General features: G+C 56.4%; 1 protein-coding gene and 1 long non-coding RNA gene across 15 annotated transcripts in view; both read left to right on the forward strand.

Annotated features, from left to right (window-relative positions):
• The window catches only part of TNS1 (tensin 1), a 201,161-nt gene extending 185,728 nt beyond the window's left edge, over nucleotides 1-15,433 (forward strand). For all 14 annotated transcript variants that reach the window (XM_081813624.1, XM_081813628.1, XM_081813626.1 and 11 more), the window contains 9 exons: nucleotides 2,211-2,297; nucleotides 3,055-3,186; nucleotides 3,560-3,652; nucleotides 4,304-4,381; nucleotides 6,407-6,478; nucleotides 6,706-6,874; nucleotides 7,913-7,981; nucleotides 8,448-8,480; nucleotides 10,662-15,433. In XM_081813624.1, the coding sequence (XP_081669750.1) occupies nucleotides 2,211-2,297; nucleotides 3,055-3,186; nucleotides 3,560-3,652; nucleotides 4,304-4,381; nucleotides 6,407-6,478; nucleotides 6,706-6,874; nucleotides 7,913-7,981; nucleotides 8,448-8,480; nucleotides 10,662-10,806 (878 nt within the window). In that variant the 3' untranslated portion in view covers nucleotides 10,807-15,433. The remainder of the gene's footprint in view (nucleotides 1-2,210; nucleotides 2,298-3,054; nucleotides 3,187-3,559; nucleotides 3,653-4,303; nucleotides 4,382-6,406; nucleotides 6,479-6,705; nucleotides 6,875-7,912; nucleotides 7,982-8,447; nucleotides 8,481-10,661) is intronic.
• Nucleotides 15,434-18,091: 2,658 nt separating this feature from the next.
• LOC145720462 (uncharacterized) overlaps nucleotides 18,092-19,461 on the forward strand; it is a 62,094-nt gene continuing 60,724 nt past the window's right edge. The window contains exon 1 of the long non-coding RNA XR_014143386.1: nucleotides 18,092-19,433. This is a non-coding gene — a long non-coding RNA (uncharacterized LOC145720462). The remainder of the gene's footprint in view (nucleotides 19,434-19,461) is intronic.

Consider the following 19,461-nt stretch of genomic DNA (forward strand, 5'->3'; position numbering starts at 1 on the left):
AGGCAGCCGGCTGCACTCTGGGCCAAGGCCGGGGGTTGGGCATGTTCCCCGGAATCTGGTTCGTGACCGTGAACCGGCCCAGCTTCACGGAAGCCCATGTGTATTCACACACTGAATTCTTTACTCATCACCAGAACTTGGCATTTTTTGCCTCCATGTAGAGGGCTCATTATCTAAACACAAAGGTCAAGGCCTCAGCTGATCAGCAGCCTCTCAGCCAGACCTCAAATGTGACTACTGCCGAGTGGCCCCGGAGCTCTGGGGCATTTGAGGACGATTTAGAATGTTTCGGGCAGCCTGCGGTGGGCCCCAGCTGCCTAGATGCTCAGTGTGACTCGCCCGGGTTCTGCCCTGAGCCTGCCAACCCGGGGCACCTACAGCGCCCCTGCACGCCCCTGCTTCCTGCTACCCACCAGAGACATCTGGTTCCCAGCCCCTCTTCTTGGAGGATGGAAAACTTCTAGTAGTTGGGACATTTCCTGTTTCCCACCATCTTCCCTGCTTAAAATAGCCATTGGAGTCAACACAGGAAGGCACATGGGGCTGCAGCCGCCTCTGACAGCTCATTAGGCCCCAGCAGCAGTGGGGGCCTGGGGCTTCAGAGCAGAGAGAGAGGCAGCAAGCAGCACTTGTGGCCCAGCTGCCTAGCCCAGAGGCCCCCCTCCGTGCACAGCTGCCAGGAAAGGGAGCCGGCCTACCCCCTTGCTGTCCTCCGGACGCCAGTCCCAGGGCCGAGCACGGTGTAACTGACAAGTCGAAATGGACCAAGCGCTGGACACACAACCTAACTCGTGTCTCGGGTCCGCGCCGTCAACTTCACAGCATTAACATAAGCTCGCTCTGTCCCAGCTTCTCTCTGAAGAAAGGAGAGCAAAGAAACATGTGCAGTTGGAATCTTCCTTTCTTTCTCTTCCCCCAACCCCCCTTTTGTTTCTTTGGTGCCAAAAGATGAAGGAAGAGCTTGGAGAGCGAGGGCCACACATCCTAACACCCAGACAAGGAAGAGAAGGTGTAGCCAGCACGGAATTGGCGGCTGTTTTTCCTTACCTGGGAAGGTCTTACAGGAGCCTTTCTGAGAACCGCCTGTGCGATTTGGGTAGCCTCTCCCTCTCTGAGCCTCACTTCCCTCATTTGTATAGTTAAGTGGTTGGACTGGATGCTCTCTGAGCATCTTCCTGAACTAATGCTCCATAAGGCATCTCTGGTCTGCAGAGGGTCTGGGTGAGGGTCATTTGCCAGGGAAGTGGGGTAGGTATATGACTCAGAGTAGATAGCCTCTAGGCCATCCCCCTCCTCTGTTCCAGGGCAGGTTCTCCTCTGTTCCAGGGCAGGGCTGAATTTTTTTGTGTGTGATGGAGAACATGGGCTCTCCATATAAGGCATGAGGGGGTGGGCGGGGGGCTTGGGGAGAAGTGATGGGAATGTATCTTTCTTTCCTCAACTTCGAGGTGGTTTTGACACAGTTGGGAAATCCATCTTGTGGCGAAAGAGGCCAGAAGGTGGGGTGCCTTAGCCTGTGGAAGAGAAGCTGCAGGAAGGGTTTAGTCCAAATCTTCTGGGGAAAGGAGGGGACAGGGTGAAGGAGGGGCTTTCCTCAGCTTCATGAGATTTGCTGTGCCAGGCTCTTCGAGAGGAGAACAGCTCCATGATGTGTGACAGTTGGCGGGGATTGGGAAGGATGGGCAGGCCGCTCGAGGTCCCTTCCAGCAGTGAGGACGCTGCCGTCCTGTGCTAGTTTTCTGTGACCACCATGACAAAGTACCACACACGTGGTGGCTCAAGACGACAGAATTTAAGCCTTCCCGGGCTGGAGGCTACAAGTCCAAAATCAAGGTTTTGGCAGGGTTGGTTCCATCTGGAGGCTCGAGGGAGAGTCTGTTCCAGGCCTCCCTCTTAGCTTCTCATGGTGGCTGCCAATCCTTGGTGTCCCTTGGCTTTTAGACTCATCCCTTGGTCTCTACCTCCGTCTTCATGACCCTCCCCACGTGTCTCTCTGTCTCTTCCCCTCTTTGGATAAGGACATCAGTCATATTGGATTGGGGCCCACTCTAATCCAGCACGACCTCATCTTACCTTAATGACATCTGCAGAGACCCTATTTCCAAATAAGGTCACATTCACAGGTACCTGCGGTTCGGGCTCCAACAGACCTTCTTGGGGGGCTACAATTCAACCCCTAACACTGTTTCTCTTTCTTCATCTCTCTTTAGACAACAGCCCCGAGACACGGGCTAAAGTGAAGTTTGTCCAGGACACTTCCAAGTATTGGTACAAGCCTGAGATCTCCAGAGAGCAGGGTGAGTCCTGGGTGCCACCTAGGGTCCTGTGGTCCATCAGAGGTCACAGCTGGCTGCTGCCCACCATGTCTTCCTCGGGCAAGGAACACAAGCAGACTCACTCCTTTTTGCCGTATGTGGTGGTCACACAGAGGGGCTGGGATCAAGGTCAGACAGTAAGAAGCCCCTCCCCAGGCTGAAGTGTGGGAGGACCGAAGCAGGGTTTGTAGACCCATGAAGGGTCCTTAAAAGCAGCCAAGTCTGGATTTGCCAAGCACAGTAAAAGGCCAGCCAAGGTAATAGCAAATCTTAGCCCTCTGTCTATGTGAGGCCGGAGACTTTTGCACATTTTACGGAAAGAACAAAGTTGGGATCGTGGGGCTGGAGATGAGGCCCGCCTCAGGCTCCCAAGGCAGATCCGGGCGGATGTAAGGCAGGCGTTGGGGATGGGCTCGAATCCGGACTGCTGCCTGCGGGTGTAACTACGGTTTTAGTGGAATGCACCGTGGCGATTCGCTTCTGTATCGCGCGGCTGCTTTGAGGCTTCCGGGGCAGGGCCTGGTACTCGCAGTAGGGGGCTGCACGGCCTGTGGAGCCTGAAATATCTACTACCTGGCCATTCATAAAAGACGCTTGCTTACTCTAGCAGAGGAGGCCCCTTAGGAGTGTTTAAATTCTAACTAAAGAACGAGATTCGATAGGCCTGATGAGTCTTAAATAAGCCCAGGGCCATCACCGTCTTCTCTCCTCTTCTCTCCTCATCCCCTTCCAACCCCAGCCATCGCACTCCTCAAGGACCAGGAGCCGGGGGCCTTCATCATCCGCGACAGCCATTCCTTCCGAGGGGCCTACGGGCTGGCCATGAAGGTGTCTTCTCCCCCTCCGACCATCATGCAGCAGAATAAAAAAGGTAGCACCGCCCCCTCCTCGAGCAGGGCTTCCGGACCATGTGCTCTGTCCCGTGTTCTCGGAGCCTGAGGTGCCCAAGGACCCTGAGAGCAGCAGGGGAGCTGGTCCCCACTGAGTCAGACTCTTCAGGAGGATGAATCCTGGGCCTGGTGATGGTTGGGGTCAGAGCACAGGGAAGCAGGATTATGGGGACCCTGTGGTTGTGTTTGCTTGAGCGGTGGTCTCTCCATTCTGGGGGTTCTGGCCGTACTTCCCGTCCCACCCTTGCTCCCCTCACAGAGCGCGCACGTGGGGAAGGGATGGAGTGCCGTTGGCAGGTGCTGGGAGGGCACCACGAAAAGTGCTCCATCCTCTTGTCTTTCTCTTCATCCCAGGGGACATGACCCATGAGCTGGTGAGACATTTCCTGATCGAGACCGGCCCCAGAGGAGTCAAGCTCAAGGGGTGCCCCAATGAGCCAAACTTTGGTGAGCTGTCCCCCACCTCCACAGCCTGCCCGCAGAGTCTCAGGCAGTCCCCGGTCCCCCTTGTTGTGGGTGCGGGGAACAGTGGCCCCCGTCCCCTGAACTGTGGCTGCTTCTCTCTGCCACATGCTTTTCTGCATTTGTCCCACTCCACTGAAATGCATTACCATTGGAATTTGAATAACAACCCTAACAACTGCCTATATCTACCGCCCCCTACGATGTGAAAGTCACCATCTGGGAACCTTATATTACTTGTGGTCTCCTAACAGTCCTGCATGGGCAGGACTAAGCTAGACTTACCCAAGGAACACAGAGCTAATAAGTGACTGAGCCGGGATTTGATCCCACGATTCTCTGATACTTTGGCTGCACCATCCTGAGAGGGGCCCTAGCAGCTGGAAGGACTAAGGAAAGATGTTGGGAGGAATTTTCTGGAAAGGAAACCTTGTGGCTGTTAGAGGGAGCCTCTGGAACCTTCTCCCTTAGATCTTGCTAACAAAGAGGGGGTGGATTTTCAGCTTCATTGGTGGGATGAGGGAGAGGTGATAAAGAAGCTGGAGATTACGGATAGCGGGGTGGGGTGTCTGGGCTCTTCAGCACCCTGGCCCACTCCCAGGGACACTGGTCCTGACGTGCTCTGTCCTCCCACAGGGTCTCTCTCTGCCCTGGTCTACCAGCATTCCATCATCCCACTGGCTCTGCCCTGTAAGCTGGTCATTCCAAACCGAGGTAGGAACGTGAGACTCCTTGCTCTCCAAGTACATCTTTGAGCTGGCCTCCTCCTTGTGTCAGCTCAGCCAGCCACTCTAGAACACGGGCCAGGGTTGGAGGACATGGGTCATTTTGCCAATCCGGGGAAATTCAAAACTACTCTCCTTCCCCCCACCCTGCCCCCACCCATTAAAAAAAAAAAAAAAAGGAAAAGTTCTTTAAAAAACTTAACTCCAGGAACACACATAATTGACTTGCCAGATTGTTCTGGAAAATTCTCTGGTGGCTTTAAGGAATTCTTTTGTGAATCTTCAGAATAAGCCCAGGGGAGGCACTAGAAGTAGGAGACAGTGATGGGGAGGACCGTGTGTGGAGGATAAGATGGACATCGGTGGGCGGGGTTGAGGGAAGGGGAAGGGGAAGGCAGATTTAGGTCGTGGCGGGTGTTGCCCAGGGGTTGGAGGTTGATGTGAGTTAAGAGGAGCGCACTCAGAGGAAGAGGTGGCTGGTGCCTCATAGCGTGGGAAGGAAACGGGGCCAAGATGTCCCTGCAGTTTCCAGTCCGCTTGGCTGTGGGGGTGTTCTCTGACTGAGGGGATGCAGAACTAGGGAAAGAGCAAGGCCTGTTGATTGTGGAAAGTATAAATGGAGCCTGAGAGCCTCAGGACATATAGGTGAGAATTTGAGGGGGACCCTGGGCCCAGCGAAGGAGAGTTTAGCCTCTCTTAGAGAAGTGTTCCAGCTTTGGAGGATGGCAGATGGACATCCGACACCCTTCACAGTGTAGGCTTCTGCCCCCCGGCCCCACATACGAGGCCCATGTGAGGGGGATTATGCTCGGCCCTGACCTCGAGGTCTAGGAACTGGAACCTGGGTTCCTTCTTCCCATCCTCTCTGTTGAAAACTAGGATATCCAGAAGTGTCTCTGGGACTTTCTTCCAGTTTCTCTTGGAGCTCCTGGGGTTATGCCCACACACAAAACCCCCAATATTATTTGATAATTTCTATGTATCCAACTCAATTCATTGAATTATTAATGATAATTGACCAACATTATTAGTTTAAAAGTTCAAATACAACTTAAGTAGCATTATTAACCCCGCAATTTGGACACCAACTAAATTATAGTTCTATGACATTTATGAAAGTAGTTTAGCGATTATAAAACTGTTTGATATTGGGCGCCTGGGTGGCTCAGTTGGTTAAGCGACTGCCTTCGGCTCAGGTCATGATCCTGGAGTCCCTGGATCGAGTCCCGCATCGGGCTCCCTGCTCGGCGGGGAGTCTGCTTCTCCCTCTCCCGCTCCCCCCTCTTGTGCTCTCTCAAATAAATAAATAAATAAAATCTTTAAATAAAAAAAATAAAACTGTTTGATATTTACATTGTATAAAACAGTGCTTCTCAAAGTATGGTTCCCAGACCTGCTGCATTGGCACCCCTGGGACCTTGTTAAAAATGCAAATACTCTCAAGCCCCACCTACTCAGAAACTCTGGGGTGGGGCTCAGCAATCTGTTTTAAAAACCCTGCACTCCAAAGTCTGAGGAACACTGGTACAGACAGTACTCAGTTCTTATTAATATTGAAATTATAGTTGTGCTGCATTAAGGGCTTGATGATGTAGGGCATTCGTCGATCTACACAAAGACACATCCATGCACAATGCTGACAGTGACATCCATTGCCACTTGAAGACCTGCTTTATGCCAAGCACTGGGCTCACACTGTACGGGGGGGCATCTCAAAGCCCCAACAAAATGGGTACGATTGCATCTCTGTTTTATAGCTACTTGGCAGATACTGGGGCGAGGCCCTGAGCCCCACGCTGTTGGACCCCAGAGCTCTCAACCCGTGTGCTACATACTTACAGTCATTGTTGGAATGTTCAGCCTGGACACACACGTGCCAACTGCCGGGGCCTGTTATGAAAAGCAGTATCCGTTGCACAAAGTATTTGCAGAGCTTGCTTGAGGCCCAGCCAAACGCGTGCTGCTTTCCAGCTCTAGAGTTTTAATTACCAGCTGAATTAAGTTTTTGTCTCAGACCCCACAGATGAATCGAAAGATAGCTCGGGCCCTGCCAACTCCACCACTGATCTGCTGAAGCAAGGGGCAGGTGAGTGGTCACCCCAGACTGGGTCCCCACCCAGGCCTCTCCTCTTGCCCGCCCTGTCCCCTCCTGCAGACCCAAATATCTCTGGGCAGTCCAAATTTCTCTGTGCGGATGCCTGGCTTGAGGCTGGCCTAAAATTCATCAACTCCTTCTCCCCCAAGAGATGACTTGGTGTGTCATCCCCACCCACTCTGGCCCCCCTGACTCCTCTTTGGGTGGGTTTATTCCAGCCTGCAACGTGCTCTTCGTCAACTCTGTGGACATGGAGTCACTCACTGGGCCACAGGCCATCTCCAAAGCTACTTCTGAGACACTGGCTGCTGACCCCACACCAGCTGCCACCATTGTTCACTTCAAAGTTTCTGCACAGGGAATTACACTGACTGACAACCAGAGAAAGTAAGGCTTTTCTACTTGCTTCCATATTGGGCTCTCTCCTTGTGGCCCATCTATCCATCTATTTACCCACCCACTTACCATTCGTTCCTTGTACTCATCTTCCACCCACCCACCCACCCATCCACCTACCCACCCATGCATCCAGCTGTCCACCTGCCCGCTCATCCAGCCACCTATCTACTTTTCTACCCACCCATCCATCCTTCCACCCAACCACCCATCCATCTACTTACTCATCCATTCACCAACTGATTTGCTCATTCCTGCATCCATTCATCCTCCATTTATCCTCCTCCACCCATTTATCCTATCATCCATTTATGTCTCTACTCACTCATTCATCCATCCTTCCACCCATCCACCTACCCATCCATACATCCATCTATCCACCTGCCCACTCATCCAGCCATCTATCCACTCTTCTAACCATGCATCCATCCTTCCACTCAACAACCCATCCATTCTTCCACCCAACTACCCATCCATCCTTCCACCCAACCACCCATCCATCCACCTACTCATCCACTCACCAGTTGATTCGCTCATACCTGCATCCATTCATCCTCCATTTATCCTCCCCCACCTGTTTATCCCATCATCTCATTTATTCATCTGTCCTTCCATCCATCCATCCATCCATCCATCCATCCATCCATCCATCCTTCTACAATTGTGCCTGCATTGAACACACAGCCATAAATACAATCAATAAAAGTGCCTGCTTTCTAGAGCGGAGCGTTTCCTCTCAGGCTCTCCCTCCTGCTTCTTTCCTTCCTCCTCCAGGGTCTGCTCATGTTCTCCTTCAATACCAGTTTCTTCCTTCTTTTCCTACTTACTAGCATTTGGGACATGTTTCAGTGACACGTCTATCTGTTCCTGGGCATTGCTTCTATGAGCGGCCCAGGCCATCTTGCGTATAAGGGGGAGGCGGGGTCAGCCCATGACAGCCACGCACGGTGGCCTGACCTGCAAGGGGAAGGTGGGAAAGAGTGGTCATTTCCGCGCTTATTCTCTCTCTATCTGTTGTCTGTGCCACAGGCTCTTCTTCAGACGACACTACCCCCTCAACACTGTCACCTTCTGTGACCTGGATCCTCAGGAGAGAAAGTAAGGCTCTTGCAGACCCCTTCCCTCCCGCCCATTTCTGTAACGCCGGAGTCTCTGTGTGTGCATGCATGTGCACGTGTGGGTGTGGGCGTATATTCTTGGTTCGACTTGAAGGTCTGCCTGTGTCCGAGAGACAGTGAGTAATTGTGTTGGGTGGCTTTCTGAGTTTTTCCCACCACACATTTGGAGCCCCTCCCAGGGACCCATATGCTTGCTTCCGTGCCCTCTGCCATATCCTTGACCTCAAATCTGCTTCTCCTCTTCACATTGGGGAGAGCTCCTTGGGAGACAGGCCACAGTGTTCTCTCCACCGTGAATGCCTCCCCCTGTGTGATCTTTGGAGGCTCCCATCCCCCTGGAACGGGGTCTCCCTTCTTCCCCCAGGAGGCCTGGGCATGCACGGGGCCGGGTTCTGGGGGGGTGAGAAGGTGTAGTGTTTTATGCTGTGGTGTGTTTCTCTCCACAGGTGGATGAAGACAGAGGGAGGTGTCCCTGCTAAGTAAGTGTCTTCTCCCCTGCCCCAGCCGGCTGCTCCTAGGGGAAGCCTAGAATCTGGGCCCGGGGTAGGCAAAGGGCAGCAAAAGCATTTGTGCTGGGGTCAGTCACTCAACTTTGGAGGAAAGCTTGGCCAGCCAGTGAGGTCTTTTGCCTTCTCCTGCCTCGAAGCTGGAGGCCCAGCCTCCAGTCTTGTCACCTGGCCTCTCCTAGGACCAGACCAGCAGGATCTGAGGAAGCAGGCAGAGGGCTGGCAGTTATATTGGGGGCAGCGGCCACAGGGCAGGGGGCTGCTTGAATGGTCTTTCTGCCCAAATCCTGCTTCCTTGATTCCCACTCTCACTCTTTTGGTGAGTGTCTGTGAATCCTGTGGTCAGGACTGAATGTTGCTCAGCAGTGGACAGCACCATGAACGCCCCTGGGAGCATCCAGAGGGGCTGGGGGGACAGAGGGGATCTCGCCTTGCCCCAGGTCACGTAAAGAACTAGTGGCCCAGCTGAAAGAAGGACCCAGGTGTCCAGCCATCTCAGAGCATGCCTCATACCTACTTCAGCCTTCTTTGAGTTCCCAGGGCCGTTAGGAACTCCGAGTCCCTGACCCAAGCAGGCCAGAGCTTTGTGTCTGAAGGAGCTCATGCTCAGTCACCACTGGGCCCTGCGATGGGGAGACAGTGGGTTGGGGACAGAAGTGGGCTGCTCCCAAGCCCGGAAGTCATTCTCCTCATTCCGGAGCTGGTTTTATGCAGAGCTTCCTGTTGACATGGCCTTGCTCGGCAGGGCAGAGGCCCCCGGAGAGCCCGGCTCAGTCAGGCAGGGACCAGGGGGAGGTATGCGAGGCGCCTCAGGCCCCAGATTTCAGGAGGTACTTGATCGCAGGTCCTTGCAAGTGCTCCTCCCTGCCCTGGGGCTGAGGTTTCTTGCCTGGATCCATTCCCCCTGAGCAGAAAAAGGACTTGGCAGTCGTTGAACTGGCCTCTGGAGCCAGGGAGCTGAAATCAACAGCAGGGAGAGCAGGCGGGCCGTGTTTAGGCTGGTGAGATTGGCTGGCTCTCCACCCTGGCGAAACCAGGCAGCCAGGGCTGGCTCGAGGTCATGGGGCGGCTGGGAGCCACTCCCTCCCTCCGCCCTTACTGCCCTCCTCCGCACCGGCACCAGCACCGAGGAGCCTCAGCAAGCCTGCAAAGAAGGTGCCGTGGACGCAGGCATCCCCTTCGCTTGGGCAGGCCATTACCCCGGACCTCGGGCCCTAGCTGCCCCCAGCCCCTGAAACAAAGTTGGGGATAGCCAAGCTGTAGGAAGCTGTAGGAAGTCCTGTGCATGTGCATGCGTGTGTGTGTGTGTGTGTGTGTGTGTACACATGCGTGCGGGTGGTGGCGAGCAGGACCCAGCTTTGCTAATTTCAGCTGTTGTGGTCCAGTCCTGGGGAGAGGGGTTTCCATCGGAATCTCCAGCTGTCCCGATTTCCCCATCTCGCTCTAATTAGCAACGTGCCGACTGGGAGGGGACCTGGACTCACATTCTGTTCTCTGCTCATATTTTTAACTCTGTTTTGCACAGAGAATTCCAGGTCACTCTGGTGCGGGGAGTGGGGGTGGGGAGGAACAGGTGTGGGGTCCCCCATCCCCTCCCATTCTCTGGAGCCCGGGAGAAGAGTGTGTGTGTGTGTGTGGGGGGGCGTGGTGACCCCTTGTCCTTGTCTCCCTGATCCTCCCCTGGTGTCTGAGGAGGCCAAGCGCTTTGACAGGCAGACGGCATTTTCTTCATGCGCTTCTGTGTTGTGCGCAAGAACTGTCGGGGAGGGGTGGGGCTGGGAAGGACCAAGAGAAGCCAGCCTAGGAATGTCCCCATTTTATTTTCGGTCTCCTCCCCACCTCTTGCTGTCCAGTCTCCTCATTTGCCTCCAGCCCCTCCTCCGGCTGCTCCTCAGAGGGGAATGGCTGCCTGCCCTGAAGCCAGGGACACTCTCATCTCCAGGCCCTGGCTTTCTGGGGGCAGACGAGAGGGAGGATTCTCTCCTGCGCTCGGGAACCCCCATCCCCATGTACAGGGAGAGGTGGGAAGACTGGGGAGAGGCTTTGAGCTGAGGATGAGCTTGCTCACATGGGCAGCCCTCCCAGGCCTGGGGTCCCCCCCCCCGGCCCCCGCCTTCCCCTCACGCCTGGCACCCCTCTCCTGCCCCCCCGCAGGCTCTTCGGATTCGTGGCCCGGAAGCAGGGCAGCACCACGGACAATGCCTGCCACCTCTTCGCTGAGCTTGACCCCAACCAGCCCGCCTCCGCCATTGTCAACTTCGTCTCCAAGGTCATGCTGAGTGCGGGCCAGAAGAGATGAACGCCACCCCTCGCCCGGGGCCAGGGCAGTGGGGGGGATGGGGCGAGTGGGGAGGGGACCCATGAATCCTGACCACCCTTGAATCCAGAAGGAGGACTTTGGGCCAATTTTGGAGAAGGAGAGAAGAAAGTGCAACGTGGGGAGGGGGAAGTGAATTGCAGAGGGGAAGGGGGAAGAGAGAGAGAGAGAGAAAGAAAAAGATGGAGGAGAATAACTTGGATTCCCCTGGGTGGAGGGATACTGTGGATCCCTGAAAGCCTCCACCGCTCACCAGGTCCACCTAATTCCCCCTTCCCCCCTCCGAGAGGATGGGGCTCCTCAGAGGAGACAGACCAACTCCTTGGGGATCTGTCATTTGGGAGTAAATGGAAAAGCTCTGTCTCCCTAACCCGACTGCTTCGCAAGGAGAAATCAGATTGAGAGAATCCTTTTCTGGCCGCCTCCGGGGTAGATTGGTGAACCAAACACAGCCAGCATGGGACGTCACGTGGCCGAACTTTTGCCTTTGAAAGTATCTGAGACCTGAGGTACCTGAGGTCTCTGGACTCCGCCTCCGCTGTGCAGTCTGTGCGGGTGTATATACGGGGTGCGTAATAGGTCCACACCCCCATCCTCACTGACTTTCCTGTGCCTCTCAGCCAGGTATAACACCTGTCCTTGTCTGTGCCCCGTGTGTTTGCGCACACACATGTGCATCCTGTCCAAAGAAAGCAATAGCAGGGGGTGACAGGGCAGCGGGGGAGGGGGGGACATAAGCCCTCTTCCCCACGAGTACCCAAGATTCTGGGTCACAGACTGGGCCCCTGTGCCTGCATTCTAGCGGCCCCGTGCGCTGCCAGCCCTTCTCAAGAAAGACCCCAGTGGGAGGGCGGCTGGCTGCCTGACGGCGGTACCCCCTGTTCTGCCTCAGTCGGGAGGCTGGAGTATTGGTTCCGGGAGGTGCAGACATGCATGCGCATCGTCTTGGGGGAGAGATCCGTCAGGAGGGGCGGCTGTGGAGCTGGCAGGATCGCGGGTGTGTGGCCCTGCAGTAGCCTGGGCAGGTGGCTCCCACCAGCTCCGAGCCCTCAGCCCGTTCTTGGGTTTTGTGCCCCAGACCAGCCTTTCCTCCCATTTGCTTATCTGTTTGATGCCCTTGCGGCTGTGGGGGATTGAGCCTTCCTGCCCTGCCCTGCCCCGTCCTTCAGTGTCCCCATGTTGGAGCTTGTCCTGCCGAACCTGCTTTCAAAAGCCCTGCCCAGCAAGCCCCAGGGAAGACACCCAAAGGCCTCGTGCTCCCCTCTGCGGGTGTTTCGGGGTCTGACTTTTACGGGGCTGTCCAGGATATCCTTAGCAGAGCTCTTGTTGCTGCTGCCTGTGCATCCCACATGGCCTACGTACCATGCCAAAGCCTTGCTGTTACCCCTCCTGCCTTGGTTTCCCCGGCAGAGCCAAGCTGCCGTGGAACAGAGGGGCCGAGGCATGCATTTAGGTCAGAGGGCCGAGAATCCATCTGGGCAGTTGGGGAAACCCCCAGACCACCACCCAAGGACTCTAAGCCAGAATGGAAAATTCACCAGGACTCCATTCTTGAATGGCTTCTTAAGCCCAGGGGGTCCCCTAGAGAGAGGCATTGTACTGATATATAAATATATATAATATATATGTGAGACATACTGACAGAATCTGTAAGCTAATAAAATATAAGAAAAGGTTAAAAAAAAAGAATAGGTAAATTGACAAGAAGTATTTATTGTTTTCCCATATTGCTTTATCGCCTCCCCGGGCATAAACCAGTTCCCGTCCCTTTTTTTATGTCTAAGTGAAGTCTGAAACGTAGGGGCCCTTTATCCTTGGAGTGGGCAGTGGGGAGGCAATGTGCCTGCTCCATTCCCATGGCCCCCTTATTTTCTGGTAAGCCTGGGGCTCAGCAGTCAGCTCCCAGAGATGAGGGGGAGCTGCCCCCTCACTATGGGCCTGAGCAAGTGTGTGAGCCTGTGGGGGACAAAGGTGTGTGTGGCCGATGTGGGTGATGTGTGTGTCTTTTGCATTTTTTCTCCTCCAAGAAGCTGTATCTGTGTGGACATTCTGTTTCAGGGAGTTGGAAAGGAGAATTGTCTGAAGGTGGGAAGCAGGCCCCCGCTTCCTAAAGGTTGCAACCTTGTACTTGGTGACCGAGGTTCTTCCAAAGTGCTCTTCCTTCTGAGGCGTTCAAGCCAGATACCCAGATATCCCCCCCTATTCCCACCCACCCCAACTCTCTCCCCAGATAGGAGGTGTTTCCTGCCCACTTCCTTTGTAAATATCTTAAATCTCCCACTGGACGTGGCCCCAGGGTCTCGCCCCTCCTCGTCTGGATGTCCTCTCCTCACTTGGGGCCAGGCGGAGCGGCAGACCCTTTGGCAGCCAGCCCTGGGCCTTCCACATGCTTTTCCCACCACCTCCCCCCGCCCCAGCAGCCCCCACCTCCCGGGCATGGCCAGCCTGCCCCACTCGGGCCTGAGCCGAGTGTGACCCTGGGAAGGACCAGGGCATCCTGGGAAGCTGATCGGCTCAATCCTCACTCCCTTGCATCCCTCTGGAAGGAGTGGGTTTCAGAAGAATGGTAGGGAAGGGTACCCCAGTCTCCAAGTGGCCCTACCTTTGGGTCAGACACTGGTTGGGAGGACACTGTGGCCCTCCCATGTCTCACAGGTTAGGTCTGTGCACCCCAGCATGCACACACACACACACACACACACACAGCACCGCAGTATATTCTTGCCAAAGATTTCCTTTAAGAGAAAGCACTTTTAATCATTATTGTTATTATTGTGTAAATGTCTAGCCTTTTCTCTCCTCCCTCCTCCTCACCCCTGTTTGCTGTTACTGTTGAATCTGTCTGTCAGCCAGGAGAGTGCTGTCTGGTCTTGCAAACAGGCTGGCAGGGCCAGGGTCCGGGGGAAGTTGGCAAGGAGGAGTGGGAGAGGCAGGGTCAGGTTGCAGAGCGGGGGTGCAGACGTCAGGCGGGCTTACGGCCCCCCGCGTTCCAGCCCGGCGTCTGAGGCCGGCTCCGGGGCCTCCCTGGGGCAGGCCCGTGTGGTGTCTGGAGGGAAGAGGGCAGGGAGATGACATGTGTCTGACTCTGGGAGAGGTCCAGCGAGGTGCAGGTGGCTCCACGCCGGTGGACCAGGAGGAGAGGGCAGAGCATGGGAACAATGGAGAGGTGACCCCAGAGGGGAAAGAGGAAGGAAGGGAGCTGTCTGGTCCACCTCCAGGGGTGCCTGGAATGCCCCTGCCCTGCAGTCTTGGCGTCCTGGCCCCCTCATCTAGCCAGCTATCTGAGGGCCACGTACACTGTGACCGAGGTTCGGGATGGGCCTTTGACCTCCATCTTCATCAGAGTCTCTCCCCAGCGGCTCTGAAAACTCATGGAGTCCTTCTCCCTTGGGCTTCGAGGAATCCCTCGGTGTATCAGAGACTGGCAGGATAGGGCCGGTGGGGCCTGGTGGCCGTAAGAGGCGGCAACCAGGGGCACAAGTGTGAGCCTTACAAAGGTGCTCTCAGGAGAGGGAGGAAGGGGACGCCGATGCGCCCGGGCCCAGGTCGGGCAGCCTCTTCCCGCCATGCAGGGCATGTGGAGGTGTCTGGAAGCAGAACATCTGTGCTGGACACTTGCCCACCATCCCTGCCTCCCGAGTCTTCCCTCCTTCTTTGAACTTCTCAACTTCAGGCCCTGGGGAGCCCAAGTGGGTCCATACCCTATCCAGGGGCTGCCTACATCCCCTACATCTCCCCACGCTCAGGGTCCTTGGAGAGGTTGGGGGCAGAGTCCCAGAGCCATTCCTCACCCAGGCCCAGGCCCCAGGATCCAGAAACCGGAGCTCCTGGCCAGTGTAACGCAGGACATAGGCGTGCGTGTGCATGCGAGTACAGGAGTCTGTGTGTGCATATTTTGCTGATCTCTTTAGGAAACGTGGGGTTAGGGCCAAAGATAGTGGGTGGGCAATGGGACGCCCAGTTCGATATCACCCAGCAGTGAAAGGAATCAGGAGGGCCCCCGATGGGAGGAATCGCAGTATTGTCAATGGGGACGACTGGCTCCACTGGGTGGGGCTCTGGCAGATCGGCTCCTTCCCGATTTCTCTGTCCTCGGATGACCAGACTGTTGGAGGACTTTTGTGTATGTCCCACACCTGGGCTCTTTCCGGCAGTGAGGTCTTTGCAGACAGATGTCCCAAGTTTGGTTTCTAATCAGTGTTAAGCAGGTTGAGGCTCTCCCGTGTGTCCATGTTTGGTTTGTGTGTGAGAGTGAGCACATCTGTGTGTGCATGCCGTGTTTCCCCATTTTCTCTCCTCCCTCTGACATGCCATTCAGAACAAATGTAAGAGATTCCTCGCCACCACCTCCCCGGCCCCCTGCAGGAGAGACAGAATAACCCAGCGTCCTCCCCACCCCCTGGCTGTGTATTTATATAGATGGAAATATCCTTTCTATTTTGTATCATCGTGCCTATACTCTCTGCCACCTTGTATAAACCCTGACCTGTGCAGCTTACCTGGATACGAATGTATCGTACCCTCATGCCGGCCCCCTCCTGTACAGCTGCTTTCTCTCCTGGCGCCGCATTGTATGGCTTTATACATGATAAAGTGAAAGAAAAATCTCTGCCTTTCTCTAGCTGTGTTCTTTGGGAAGGGGTCTGCCGAGTCTCCGGTGAGCACAAAGGGGGCGCCCTCCAGGCTCTGGATGTGCGGTGGGCTTGAGGGGTGCCTCTCGCACACAGCTCCCCCATGATTCTCCCAGCGGCTTCCCCGCCGTCCAGGTCTTGGTTCTGATTGCCGTGAGAGTTCCGTCTGGACTCTTAAAGCCAGGAGAGAAACTCAAACTGATTTAAAGGGAGGGGGTAAAGGACTGTATCGGCCCCCGTGAACAAGAGGTGAGGCCCCGCGGGATCCGGCAGCTCGAACGGTGGAACCGGGAATTGGTCTCCACCCCCCGGTTCCGGGCTGGCTTAATTTTCAGGCAGGCGGTGTCCTTGGGGTGGCACCAGACACCCCAGCGTTTGGCCACGAGGTGCTCCCGGCTTGCATCCTCCCAGCCCGGCAGCCCCGTAGAGAGCTCTTTTTCCCCGGTATTTTAAGCAAATATTAAATGCTGGGGCAAGTGCTCTTAGGCGCTGATAGGCCCCGCTTGGGTCCTACGAGCAACTCGGAACCAACCCGTCTACGTGAAGTTGGTTCATGAGACGGCCTCTGGAGGTTTCTGGACCACGGAGACAGGCACTGCATGCCTGCCACGGGCGAGGAATTGTCACGACTAATCTTTCCAACACACCCGGGAGGTAGGTGTCATTACATCGAAGTGACAGAGAAGGAAACCAAGCCTGCGGGAGGTCACCGAGCTTCTAAGGGGCAGAACTGGAGCTTGTCACCACCGGTGACAGCTCGCATCGAGCAACCCTGCTAAGTCCCAGAGACGGTGCGGAGCGCGTATGTGTGTTTTCTCACACACATGCGCCCGGGGACCGTCCTTGTCCTCATCTTACAGGGAAAGAAACAGAGCTTCAGAGATGTCGAGAGATTGCTCAAAATCACAAGACTGGAAATTGGCCGAGCAGGCTGTGAACCCTAAAAGTCCATGCGTCTCTTAGCTCGCACCCCTTCCTTTGCTTAGGGTTTTGTTTATGAGGGAAGGACAGACTCTGATGAGTGAGGGGCAGGCAGGAGCCCCACCTGATGGCATTGGTCAGACAGGGGGGTCCGGGGGCTGGGCAGTCTGGCTGGCTTCCCACAGAGGGGATCGGGGCTCCAGGTGTGTGTGTGTAGGGGGTCACCCTCTGATGCCACCCAGCTGTGGGGTGACGTGGCTACCTTGGGCTGGGCCTGGGCCAGCGGAAGAGAGAAACAGATGAGACTGGCAGGCTGGGGCCTGCGGCTGGGCTCATGCGGCCTGGCTTTGAGGGGCCCCAACAGGGAGGCAGGGTGGAGGCCAGCTGCGCTCCCAGTGTGCCCTGAGGAGGAGGAAGGAGTGAGTGGGCTGCAGCCAGAGGGCTCTGGGGTAGGGACGTGAGTTCTCCTGACACCCCTTATTACACGGGAGACTCTCTTCATTTCTGAGGCAAGTGCGGTCCCTGCAGCGTCAGCCCATCGGCATCGCCCGGGAGCTTATCAGAAAGGCAGAGCCTCTGGCCCCACCCCAGACCAGACTCTCAGGAGACCCCCCAGGAGACCCGCACACGCGCTGAAGTCTGAGCGGCCTGGCGGAGGATCGCCCGGCTGGGTCTCAAACCCAGGGCCTGACATGTGCCGCCTCCGCCCCACCCGAACCATGAGGACCGTGACCGCCCTTGTCTGGGCCTCCGCGGGACACCAGGGGTCCTAGGCTTCCCCTCGCGGCCGGGCCTGCCGGCGGGATCCCACAGTCTCTGTGGCCGGGAGGTGGCGAGAGCTAGGCGGGGGTGAGGCCTGGCGCTGCTGCTCACTCCTCTGGTTGTGGAGGGTGTTTGGGGTGTGGGCTGAGGCCGAAACAGCATCAGGAGGGCAGGAGGGACAAAGGGATGGGGTTGGGGCCAAAGACAAGTTGTCTTTCACTTGGTGTCTCAAACTTGGCTGAAAAGTACTGAAGCCTGGGCGGGTCACACCCTGAAGTTCTGGGTGAATCTAAGGTCCAGGGGGGACGCTGGAACTTTTCATCTCTCTCCTGGGGACTCTATGGACAACTCATGGCCAGAACCACTGTGGAAGACTGTTGTGCACATGGAATCCTCTGTGGCAGGTGTGTGTGCTCACACACAGACGCACACGCCTTGGGGAACGGTCTGGAGGAGGGGCAGGGGAGGAAGAAGTCCCCTCTGGATTGGCTTGGGTGTCCGCATGGCCCCCTTCCCCATGTGCCCCCTCAGGAGCTGAGCCTAGTGTCCCTCCTTCTGCATCTGGGGGGGTCCTAGCTCTGACCCGCCTGAGCCAGGGCTCTTTGAGGAAGGAGAAGCTGTCTTTGTCCCCCTGGGGCCATGCGCAGGCCTTCTAGATGTCGGTGGAAGGGTAGGGTCTGGGAAATCCAGCTCCAGCAGCTCTGAAATTTCTCCTCTTGGGCATTAAATTCTGCCTTCCTCTTTTAGAGACCTGGATTTTCCTCATTCACTGGTGAAGATGACTAATGATTAGTCTCAGCAGTTTGTAAGCAAGTCAAATTATGGAAAGGATACAGCTGGTTCTAAACAATGGACGGCAGGTGGAGGATCAAATGCACCTGTATGCATGCGGGGGACACACACACACACACACACACCTACACACACACACACACACACACACACCCACCTAGCCCGTCGGGCTGTACTGTATCTCCACGGAGGCATGTCCTTTGCTCCCGCCTTGCGGCCGACATCCTGGTGGGGAGACTCAGTCCCAGGGGCGTCAAGCCGGCAATGGGGCAGGGCGGCTCCCACAGCGAGCTGACCCCCGGCTGCGCTCATCAGCAGAGTGGCACAATCAGAGGCGAGGGAGAGCACCCGCCCCCAGAGTTCTGCTGGTCAGGCCCGGGGCCTGGGGCACGGTGGACGCAGGACGTTGGCAGGCGGGAGTCGGGGGGCAAGGGCCGGTGGGCTGCAGCACGAGGAGCCTAAGGACTGGGACAGCTCTGCTTGGAGACGCGGAGGCGTGGCGAGGCTGAGATGCTGGCTATGCCGTGTCCTGTGGCCTTCCGTGGACAAGGGAGCCCACACTCTCTGGGCGCCACACCGTCCTCGGCGAGCGCTGCGGGGAGCCCCGAGTGGAGAGGAGCTACTGGAAAGTGTGCTCTGGGACCAATGAGCCCCTGTCCCTGCAGATGCTGGAGTGAGGACTGCCTCCATCCCGGGTGTGGCTGCAGGCACAGCCTAGGGAAGGCCCCCCTTCCAGCCTGAGCCGGGACCAGAGATGAGCCTCGTCAGCTGTGACCTGCCTTGGGAGCGCTGGCCTCTGACCCAGGCACAGCTGGTTTGGCTCTGGCTTTGCTAGGGCCTCAGGAAAGCTTTGTCCTTCCTGGGCCTTAATTTCCTCATCTGGAAAATGGGAGAACGCTGACCCCAGAGGCGGGGTGTGCAGATGGACCGCAGTGTACTGCGCTCTGGGGCCTTAAGGAATATGCACCCCCCGTCCTCTTCTTGTGCCTCTTGCCTCCTCCCCACCATTTCTCAGGCCTCTGGGGGGACTTGGCAGCAGAACAGACTTGTAGCTGAAAGCCTCCCTAACGATATTGATCTAGCCGGCTCCTGACTCCAGACCACACGCTTGGGGTGGGGGTGGTACGGCCGCCTCTGTGGCTCCAGCTTTTATGGGGTTTAAAGATCATCTCTGGCCTTCGAGACAGGATGTCTAGATTCTGGACCCCTCCTCTCAGCCCCTTCCCGTTCCCTGACTTCCGGGTTGGTCCTGGGAAACCAGGGGGCGCCCATAAGTTTACAGCCTCCTTGCCTCCCCTCAGCCTCCTAATCTGCATGAGCAGGACCCGACCTGGAGCACCACCGCCCCGTCCTCACGGGACTCAGGCTGGTTGGGGACATCAGGAGCAGAGGCTGTGTGGGCCAGGGGTCCTGGAGGAGGGCAGGAGACCACCAGGGAGCGATGGAGAAAACCTCACAGACGTGGTGCTCTAGAGCTGGTGGAGAACTCGGGGCTCCCTGGCGGTAAGTCAATCAGCCGGTGAATTCACCT

The sequence above is a fragment of the Leptonychotes weddellii genome, chromosome 3 (genome assembly GCF_054177405.1).
Source record: "Leptonychotes weddellii isolate Sample4059 chromosome 3, ASM5417740v2, whole genome shotgun sequence".
NCBI lineage: Eukaryota > Metazoa > Chordata > Mammalia > Carnivora > Phocidae > Leptonychotes > Leptonychotes weddellii.